We start from the raw sequence: 10842 nt of genomic DNA on the forward strand, positions 1-10842 counted from the left end.
GCTCTAACAGGTGGGTTGTTATTATCTTAAGCATTATCATAGGAAGTGGTTCATCCCACAGACAGTAGTCCCTCCCTGGGGGCTTGTTCTGAGCTTTATTCTTAGCTCCTCTTATCGTCCCACCAACTCTTGCTTCCTCTGGCTCTTATTGTGATGTCCACTCTGGATCTGATCTGCCTATTTCCATTCTCTGTCTTTCCCTTCTTCTTGTTATGACGTATCTGCTCTCTCTCATTTCCTCAGAGGCTTCTTGGGAAATGATTAATTTTGGTTTTCTAAGCACATTGAAGCTAAAGTGTCAATGGCGAACAGATTTGATGTTAACACGTTAGGGAAACTCACTTTTTAAGTGGAGACTCCTTGAACTCCAATATGGAGCCTGCCAGTGAAATTTTAGGCAGCGTGAGCAGTCACTAGAAGGGAAAGGGAGCCTTTGCTTAGTGTTTCCGAGACGTGTGCATATGTATGACTTCTTATTCCACCCATATATAATACGTGCAAGATATGGAATAAAATACTAACTTGGGACATGAAGGGTCAGGGAAGGTTTGTGGTCATGGGAGGCAAACAGGGATAAGGACTTTTTCTGACTTTTAAGGAAAAGTTAGAAAAGAAATAGTATAGTGAGAAATGTAGTGCAAAATATGAGTATTTTCAGTCACCCTTGGAACCTCTGTTCTGTTACCATGTTCCTACATCTGGCCCTAATGAAGAACAGGCAAATACAGGTTTGGCAAACAGAGACAGGGTGTCATTGAGCTGGGAGGGATTTGCATGCCCCGGGAAATCACGGGGATCCTCTTTTCAAATCCTGGAGGACCGGCAGGGGTGGGGGGGGGGGTGGGGTGGTGGTGGTGTTTGCTGGTTGCTACGCTTTTGCCTGAATCCAAGGAGAGCCTCTGAATCTATAGTCTCAACAGAGTGTGGCTTGTCCAGAGAGGCTGTGGATGTGCCCCAGCACCCCAGAGGAGAAGCCGAGTCTGAGCAGAGCCTCCCTGGAGAAGATGCCCTCCTCACCCATGTTGATCTTCATGGTCATCTTTTTCCTGGAGTTGTTGGCTGCCATGCTGCAGAATGGCTTCATAGTTACTGTGTTGATCAGGGAGTGGGTACAATGCCAGACACTGCTTGCAGGCGACATGATTGCGGTGGCCTCCCTGGCCGCCTCCCGGTTCTGACTGCATGGGATGGCCCTCCTGAACAACCTCGTAGCCTTCTTTGGTTTTGGTCCCAAAATACAGTATTTCAGCATCCCCTAGGACTTCATCAACTCTCTTACTTTCTGGCTTACTGCTTGGCTTGCTACATTCTACTGTGTGAAGATCTCATTCTTCTCTCACCCCATCTTCTTTGGGCTGAAGTGGAGGATTTCTCGGTCAGTGCCCAGGCTGCTGCTGGGCTCCCTGATCTTATCTGCTCTGGTAGTCATCCCATTAGGCACTGGGAACACAATTCGTGTGCAGATGGTTGCTTCCCAGAGTTCTCATGGAAACAGCACCCTGGCTGGTAGAATACAGACTGTCTCTTTGTACTTTTTTCTACCTCATGTAATTATTATGCGGTCAATTCCATTTCTCCCGTCCCTGGTGTCCACCCTCTCGTGTTCTCGCTGCGCCGGCACTTGGGGCAGATGAGGGACCATAGACCTGGCCCCGAGTGATCCCAGCACCCGGGCTCACACCGTGACCCTGAAGTCACTTGCCTTCTTGCTCATCTTCTACCATCATATTACCTGTGCCTGATTATTGTTGTTATAAACATCCTAACCCTCTGGAATCACTGGCGCTGGGCCTGGGAAGTGGTGACCTGTGCAGGCATCTGTCTGCACTCCAGCATCTCGGTGCACAGCAGCCCCAAGCTGAGAAAGGCCCTGACGAAGAGGCCTTGGAGAGCCCTGGGCAAGGAGCAGTTTGTCTCATCAGTGTCAGTAACTGCTGTCACTGGACAAGCCCATGGGTGGCAAGAATGCACAAGGTTTGGGTGTTGTCCTCTCTGTTCATTTCCTTCTTTCTTCCCCACTCTTTCTACACCCCATTAATTCTTTTTCCACTCCTCTCTGTTTCTACCCTCCCTTCCAGTGGTCCTAGCCCCTCGTCTGGGTCCCAAACCACCTTGGACTAGAATGGTGGCCTCATTTCCTCACAGGCCTCTTTCACTCTCTACGTAAGCAGCCCTAATAATATATTCTCCAAGGATCATTTTGGTCTGTATTCCCTTTACAGAGACCTGTAATGGTTGTCAGTTGTTCTGTGGTCAACCTAAAGTTTTTTTTGAATGGTGACATACGTTGTCTCACACCATCCCACACCACCCCACACCATCTCACACCATCCCACACCACCCCACACCATCTCACACCATCCCACACCACCCCACACCATCTCACACCATCCCACACCACCCCACACCATCTCACACCATCCCACACCACCCCACACCATCTCACACCATCCCACACCACCCCACACCATCTCACACCATCCCACACCACCCCACACCATCTCACACCATCCCACATCACCCCACACACATCAATTGCCCTCCTCAACCTTGCTGTGCTCTCAGGGCTCAGTCTCTCTACTTCAGCCCAGGGAAGCTTCTCTCTGTCTCCCTGCATGCTCTTCCCTGCAGGCTGTGGTCTTTTGGCCCATCTGGAACTTCCTTCTTTCCTTTCTCTGCTGTTTTTTGCCATTCCCTTCTTTTGTGCCCTGCTTAAGACCAGTTCCACCCATGGAGCTTTTTCTTTTGAACAATTGATGTCTGAGGGCATGTATGAGTTTTGTGCCACTATAGGACCTGCCCATGGTTTTGTGTGTTCAGTGTATGTTGAATTAAAAGGAATTTTCTGATGTGGAAATGCTTTGGCCAACAGAAGATAGAAAAGGAAAACAAAGGAAATTTGCTGTAGCTTAAAATTTTGAGAATCTTACCCTTCCTGTCCACTCATCCAGGAGGTGGACCCTGGATGCCGATGTCTAGGATGGTAGTCTCTAAATTAGGGTGTTTGCATCCCGGAGTGTGTTCAAAATGATCCATTGGGTGTAGAAAGAAAAGCGTGACAATTTCCATTTCCATTTCCATTTATTTTTATCTCATCCTTTTAATCCCTATTTCTGATATGTGTTTTATGATGTACATAATGTATTAGTAGAGTATTACAAGCATATAATTAAAATAAATAAACATGCATATGGTGGAATTCATGTTCATAATTTTTTTTTTTACCTGATGGAGTTTACTATAAAAAAGTGTGGAGACCAAGAGACCAGAAGAGATTGGGAAAAACACCATACATGGTTAACAGATTTATATGTCTGAGCTAATCAAGGTAGGAGTAATAAACAACAGAACAGAGTAGAGTTTACAAAGGATTTTCAAGTAAATAACTGCATTTATGATAAGTTGTCCAACAGTCTTGGGAGCTGAGACCCCAAAACATTTCTTGGGAGCTGAGACCCCAAAACATTATGTTGTAATGCTAGCTGGAGGCTGAGCTACGGCAAGAAGAGCAAGAAAGAGGAACAGAGATGAGGTAACAGGGTGAGGAGTTTTCACTTGGAAGAAGATGATTAGGGCTTTAAAAGAGGAGATTCCCAAATTGTAGGAGAGGAGCACAAGGGATTTCCCAAAGAGTAGAGAGAGGGTGAAGCTGGATAGAGGAAACTGTGGAAAGCTGGGACTATCATAAAGAAATTTTTTCTTTTTTCCTTTTTTTTTTGGCAGCAATATGAGTGAGCTGGGAGGGCAATAATAAATTGCGGGGACTGAATTTTGGGGCTTAAGCCACAAGAGGGATGGGTGGAGGCAGCAAAGGCAGGAGCATCAGGGATGTCACCTGGAAGACTGGCTTTACCTTGGACAGAGCTCCAGAACTTTACTCAATGTCTTGGGTGGGAGGGGAATGGTGGTGTGACTCTCATGTTCTGCAACATTTTCACAGCCTTTTGATTTATGCCAGGACTAGTGGGCTTATCTCAGGAGTTTTTAATGGGTTGATGTTCTCAACCTCCGTTTCCTAGGCTCTAGCTCATAAGAGCCCATAAACATTTGGTGGCCCCATCTTGACCAAAGACACAGCCTAATCTCTCATCCTGACTTTCAGAGCCTTCTGGGATCTCTCCCCAGCCTGCCTTTTCAGCCTGATATGCCACCATTCCCTTATGGAAATACTCTGCTGTAGTCAAACTTATCTATTTCCTGGACATGACCACACTTCCGTCTCCTTTACTGGTGTCATCTCTCTGTCCTTTCAGCATACAGGACAGCACCTTTGCTGTCCCACAGTGAAGGGGCTGCTGACGTTACTGAACTCTTCTCAGAATTCTTGGCATGGAAATAGGATGACACATACATTTAGAACCACAGCCTGGGAGTGCTCCTTTTTTATCCTCTGAGAGAGAGAACTGAGCTAAGTGTTTCCCACACAGACAATGTACTCAGGATTCCTACCTCTACCACCCTCATGATCATACGTACAAAGACTACCTGTGAAAATTTCAAAATTCTCAGACTTGGCTTCCACCAAATAAAGTCTGAGAAAGCAAAATGTAACAAACAAAAAGCACAAGCAACAAAAGAATCACCATAAAACATATTCCATGTTAAAAGACAAATGATTGTTCACACTTTTGGATTAACTTAATCTGCACATAGCCTATGTCCAGTAAATGTTTGTGGTTTATGATTAGTGCATGAAAGCACTTTGAGGGCAGATACCTAGTTCATTGTTACAGCCCCAGCACCTTTCACAGGGTCATTATGATATACAGGAGATGCTTATTAATTGTTGTTGGTCAAATTGAGGGTTAACAGCATATTTTTCCCATTATATGAGCCATCAAATATGTAGGAAGTAGATGGGAAAAGATATAAATTTTCCATATTGAGAACTTTGTGGCTGGCCGGACGCCAGAGCTACGAGCTCAAAGTTTGCTTTATTGCTCCGTGTTCCAGGAGCAAACAGCCAAATGTCAGCCAGAGAAACAAGGGCAGGGTAGAGAGCAGCTGGGAACTTATCCCCTGGAGATTTGCATCTTCTGAGAAAGGCAGAGTGAATTAGTCGCCTTAGTTCACCTCTCCTTTCCCCAAGATCACCATGTTCACTACTACAGCAGGGCTTCTGTCTTGGAAGGACAGTTCTACCTGGACCTTTGTCTCAGGTGAACTGGGAACTAGAAAGAGATGCTGACAGTTCTGGATTCTGTTCTGTCTTTGTGGGATTCTATGCATGGAAATAGTAAGCTATGGTGCTGGTCAGAAGATGAGTGTTCTATAAAATACTCCCTCACTCTCATGTTACTTGATCCTGAGCCTTCACTATTGCCATAGCTGACCCAGAACCCTTTCTGCTTGCCTTACTCTCTGTGACCCATTAACCTGCTCACACGTACCTGAGTAAGTAAGCACTCACCTGATGGCTTTTTTTTTTTTTTTTTATTCTTTGAGCCTCATTCCTATTGAAAATGTGGCCTTTGCTTACTCCACCTTCCTCTAATTAAAGCAGATATCCAGTATTTGGTGCCTTGGACCTCTATTGCATCCCTGATGCTCTCCTGAATTTTCCTTGGACTACTTGTCCCTCCACAGGGTGGATAGCATTATAATAAAGCTTGTCATCACCACCTTACTTATTTCTTATACATGTGTAGAGATTGCTAGTTTCCACATATACACCCATATATGTGTGTGTATATATATTCACATATATTTGTGATCCATATTTTATAGATGAAGAAAGTGGGGTTCAGAGAGGTTAAACGACTAGTCCAGAGATCCATAGGTAGTGACTGTGACAAAGCTCAAAGCCTGGTCTTCTGACTTCAGCTGCGGATGAAGAAGATGGGATACAAGCTGTGCTGCTAACTGTGCACAGATTGCTGGTCTTGGAATCAGTTTGGGTCTTGGTCTTTTCTCCAAACTGTGACTTTAGGTGGGAGTCTTAATCTATAACTTGAGGCTTCGTTTATTCATCTATAAAATGATTTAATGTCTTTTTTGATGTTTCTAATGTTTAAAAAAATTTTTTTTATTGGGGTATAGTTGTTTTACAATGTTGTATTAGTTTCTGCTGTACAGCGAAGTGGACTTCCATGTGCTATACAGCAGGTTCTTTTTGGTTATCTATTTTATACATACTAGTGTATATATGTCAATCCATTTAATGTCTTCTTTCACTCTGAAAACTGAGATTCTAGTCCTAGAATCTAGTCTTATCCTGTGAATTAGAACAGATGATACTTTTCACATCATACAGATGGAGAAACTGAGGCACAGAGGGGCCTACTGACATACCCAGTAACTCACAGTGATGGTGGAACTAGGACTAACACTTGCCTTGGTTCCTAGCCCAGAGTTTTTCCTGCCATAGCCCATTAGTGCTATAGCTATCATAGTAGGCTTTACTATATGAAATGCCCTTTAAAGGTCACTAATAAAATACGGTTAAAAAATTCACTTGCTTGATTATGTATAATTGTCTGCTGTGTTCTATTTGATGATAACAGTCACCACAAGTAATAGCATTTGAGTTAACCTCTCTCAGTAGAGGTTTTGTTCAGTTTTCTGCCTGTCAAAGGGGTTTTCTAAAGGCACTTGCTTCATAGGGTCATTGTGAGAACTGAAGACAATGAAGATCACTTAGAACAATGCCCAGAACATACCAACCAACCAAGGATGTGAGCTCTGACTGTTAGTAGCAGGTGTGCTCACTGGATTTCCTCACAGAGCAGCCAGTAGGTGTGTGGTCATATCTTAGGTGTCAGCTTAGAGAGGTCTAAGCTCCCATGTAAGGGATGCTAAATGCAAGGGCCTGATATAGTATCCACAGCAATGTTGATATAGGCAGACAGTAGGCAGAGGAAGGACAGGCAAATTCATGGGCAGGCAGGGGGACTTTTGAAACTGAGCCTTAATGATATTTGCATCTATTCAGAGAAGAAGAAACCTCTTCACCCTCCTCAGGTAGCCCACATCCTCTACTTTATCCTCTGTATGGAGGGAAGCTGGAGAGACCAGCATCATACAGGACCTTCCAGAGACACCCTACAGGAATAGACTTTGAAGTCTTGGGACCCATCTTGTCTGCAGGAGAGATGAGTGGAGAGGACATGGTTCCAGGACCTCAGTTGGCTGATAAGATAGCCTTTATCTTTGCTATCATTTTATTCCTTTTGTGCTTGGTGGCAGTGGTGGGTAATGGCTTAATCACCGTGGCACTGGGCATGGAGTGGTTGCTGCAGAGAACTTTGTCACCCTGCAATAAGTTATTGGTCAGCCTGGGAGCCTCTAGCTTTTATCTGTGATGGGTGGTGATAAGAACATTTATATTTTCCTGAATCCAGTAGCCTTCCCATACAACCCTGTATTCCAGTTCCTAGCCTTTCAGCGGGACTTCTTGAATGCTGTCACGTTATGGTTGTCCACCTGGCTCAGTGTCTTCTACTGTGTGGAAATCGCAACCTTCACCCACCCTGTCTTCCTCTGGCTAAAGCAGATGGTGTCTGCATTGGTTCCATGGATGCGGCTCAGCTCTGTGGGGTTCTCCAGCTTTAGCACCATTCTAGTTTTCATAGGCAACCAGAGAATATATCAGAACTATTTAAAGAGGGCTCTGCAACCTTGGAATGTCACTGGGAATGCTGTGAGAACATATGAGAGACTCTGCTTCTTCCCTTTGAAAATTGTTACCTGGACAGTCCCTACTGTTGTCTTCATCGCTGGCATGGCTTTGCTCATTAACCTCTGGGAAGACACACCAAGAAGGTCTCCCTGTCCATCTCAGGCTCTCATGATCCCAGCACCCAGGCACACATCAAGGCTCTCCTGGCTCTCATCTCCTTTGTCGTCCTCTTCGTTTCCTATTTTCTGTCACTGGTGCTCAGTGCCCCAGGTGTGTTTCCATCACGGGAATTCAGGCACTGGGTGTGGTGGCAGGCTGTGATTTATCTGTGCACAGTAGTCCACCCCATTGTTCTCTTCTTGAGTAACCACAGACTGAGAGCTGTGCTAGAGAGGGGCTGCTCCTCAGGGCATGGGGCATCTTGAGTTGCTTTGATGAAGAGCCTCAGAGACTCTACTGCAGAAGGCCTGGGTAGAATGGGACATTGCTTCTTTAAATCTCTTTGCCACATTTAATGTTCTTTCCCTCTTTGATGCATTTCATGATTTCAGGATTTCAAGGTGAGATGGAATGTACTGAACTAGTGGTCTAGTGTCACTGATTTCTACTCAGCAAGGGTGTAGCTGATATAGTAAATGTTTCCTGTGGGACTTGATGTGGCCAAAGAAGCAGGAAACTTTTATTTTCCCTGTGACTAAGCTCGGTGTTTAAAATTATCCCTCTGGAAACTGGATGCAAGGATCTGGACACATGATTCACTTTTTTTAAAAATTATTTTATTTTTATTTATTTTTGCCTGTGTTGGGTCTTTGTTGCTGCACGCGGGCTTTCTCTAGTTGCGGCGAGCAGGGGCTACTAGAGCAGGGGCTACATTGCATCGCGCGGGCTTCTCATTGCAGTGGTTTCTCTTGTTTTGGAGCACGGACTCTAGAGCGCAGGCTCAGTAGTTGTGGCGCATGGGCTTAGTTGCTCCGTGGCCTGTGGGATCTTCCCGGACCAGGGCTTGAGCCCGTGTGCCCTGCACTGGCAGGTGAATTCTTAACCACTGCACCACAGGGAAGCCCACGATTCACTTTTTATCTGTTGAATCAGACTGGAGAAGATTTTTGGAAACTCAATTTTCCTTTGGCTTCATCCTGTAAAACCATATTTCCTTTTTCATCCTTAACTGATTTCTAGCCATCTAGTGCAGTGAAGCTCTCTTTCCTTTCATGCAAGAGTTCCTGGTGTCTGAACTCCCTTTACAGAGCATGGTGTGATTTGTGCATGTGTGCAGCTGTGTGTGTTACCTGGGATTTGTATATTCACAGATTACCTTTTGAGATTCCCCTGAATTCTAGGGGTTTATGATTTATATACGGTTTATGTCCTCTACAGTAGCTCAGTCAGTTAGTCTCTTCTATAAATGTTAAGGTCCATGAACCCAGATGTGACTTCTTTTATTTTCCCATTGGGACCTACTAAAATTTTTGACATGGAGAGGTTCATCTGTTTCTGATGCGTAAGATTTAAGAAGGCGGCTCCCGTCTTGGTTTGGTGAAGCATGTAGACTGCTTTTCTGCCTTTCACAGATTTTCTCAAACTTTCTTTAAGCTCAGTGACCTCTTGAATCATTCAAACTGAGATCCCTCAATGTCCCTGTATTTGCTTTGAAATCTCTCAGCCTCATTTCCTCTTTTTCCTCCCCTTTCCCTCTGTATTAGAAGACAGGTCCCTGCTTTTGGCTTTTCAGGGCTAACATTCATGCTATCCTAGCCCCATGCTCTCCTGCCTCTTTTCTGTCCCTTGCTGAGTCAAGAATTCCCACTTCTACACCAGTCCTCAACCTTTTCCTCTTTACTGTCCTTCCCTTCTACAGTGTGCCTCTTACCTTCCCCCCGCAAAAAAAAATCCCCTCCACTCCTTCACTCCCTCAGGTTATCATCCTACTAATTAGTCACTTGCTGAGAGTCTCTCCATGGGCACTTACAACCTCCTGCTGCCTTTTCTGTTGAAATGTGTTTCTAAAGGACGTACATGAGTTCCTGATCCCTAAATGTGGTATTATCCTCAGCCCCCATTTTCATGTGTCTCTGTAGTATTTGCCTCTCTTGATAAAAAATGATTTCTTAAAAAAATGGATTAAAGTATTTTACAAAAAGTAATACCTGATTTTGGTAGAAGATTTTAAAGCAGGAAAATAAACATCACCAGTAATTGCTTACCCACATGTCTTCCTAAAAGTCCTTCTCTTGGCCTCTCAGATGCTGCACTAAGTTCCGTTCCCTGCTCTGTGGCTCCTTTCGTGTCTTCCTCACTATCTGTTCATCATCTTGACTCGGTGTTTTCCTTCACCAGCCCTCTTCCTTCCTTGGCATGAATCTTCTCTTTTTTCCTTCATGTTTACGTCTACTCACGTAGTTTCAATTATGACCTTCATGTGAATAATCACCAAAGCCTTGACCTTCCTCAAAACTCTAAGCCTATATTTTTTTCTGCTTGCTGAGCATTTCTGTCTGATAGTACCATGAGTACTTCAAACTTAGCAAGTTTGTAACAGCTGTCCTTTTTTTCTTCCTCTTCCTTCTTTCCCTCCACTGCCCAGTTGAATCTGTTTTTTTCTATTATTGATATCTAATAAATCAGACTTACCAACTCTGAGTTAGTTTTCACTCCTCACTCTCCACTGAACCCTTCTATCTAATCAGCAGCCTGTCTTCAATTGGTACCCTTGTAGTATGTCTATTACCTGTTCCTTTCTTCCTGTTCCTGTAGATCCTACCTTAGGTTAGACTGTCCTCTTCTCCCACCTAGACTGCTTATATTTCTTTTTCACCACTTGCTTCATTACAGTGCCTTCTCTCCCACACTCCCCCGACCCCCAATCAAAAGTACCATTACCAGATTGATCTCTTGACAATTTCACCCACACCCTTATCACTGTTCAGTGCCTATCAATTAAAGCACATGTCCCTAAATTGGCATTCATGGACCTCCACAATGTGGAAATAGTTTTATCTTTCGCTGCTTCCATTCTAGTAGAACCAACCCTATTTTGCAGCAAAATTTGGGTTATCATTGTTCTGGACATGCCTGGAACTTCCTCCATGACGTGCTGAAATGTGTTCTCTTATCCCACATCTACCCGTCAAAATCCTATTTAATTTTTTTTCTTGTTTAATTTTCTTTTTTGTGGTACGCGGGCCTCTCACTGTTGTGGCCTCTCCCGTTGCGGAGCACAGGCT

At 44.4% G+C, this 10842-nt stretch overlaps 1 protein-coding gene across 1 annotated transcript; it reads left to right on the forward strand.

The window, feature by feature from the left end:
• Nucleotides 1–1187: 1187 nt before the first annotated feature.
• On the forward strand, nucleotides 1188–10389 carry TAS2R60 (taste 2 receptor member 60). Its single transcript, XM_007466665.1, has 5 exons — nucleotides 1188–1208; nucleotides 1260–1457; nucleotides 6932–6960; nucleotides 7749–7888; nucleotides 10373–10389. Exons 1-5 carry the CDS (start codon nucleotides 1188–1190, stop codon nucleotides 10387–10389), a joined length of 405 nt encoding a protein of 134 aa, XP_007466727.1.
• The last annotated feature ends 453 nt before the right edge of the window (nucleotides 10390–10842 follow it).

This window comes from Lipotes vexillifer, unplaced genomic scaffold (assembly GCF_000442215.2).
Source record: "Lipotes vexillifer unplaced genomic scaffold, Lipotes_vexillifer_v1.1 scaffold71, whole genome shotgun sequence".
Classification (NCBI taxonomy): Eukaryota; Metazoa; Chordata; class Mammalia; order Artiodactyla; family Lipotidae; genus Lipotes; species Lipotes vexillifer.

Bases quoted from the DNA above. Each gene is read 5' to 3' on its own strand.
- TAS2R60 (XM_007466665.1), top strand. From the start codon at position 1,188: ATGGCCCTCCTGAACAACCTC. The intron at 1,209-1,259 runs GTAGCCTTCTTT...AGCATCCCCTAG, and splicing joins TGGCCCTCCTGAACAACCTC to GACTTCATCAACTCTCTTAC. The intron at 6,961-7,748 runs GTAGCCCACATC...ACCTCTGGGAAG, and splicing joins AACCTCTTCACCCTCCTCAG to ACACACCAAGAAGGTCTCCC.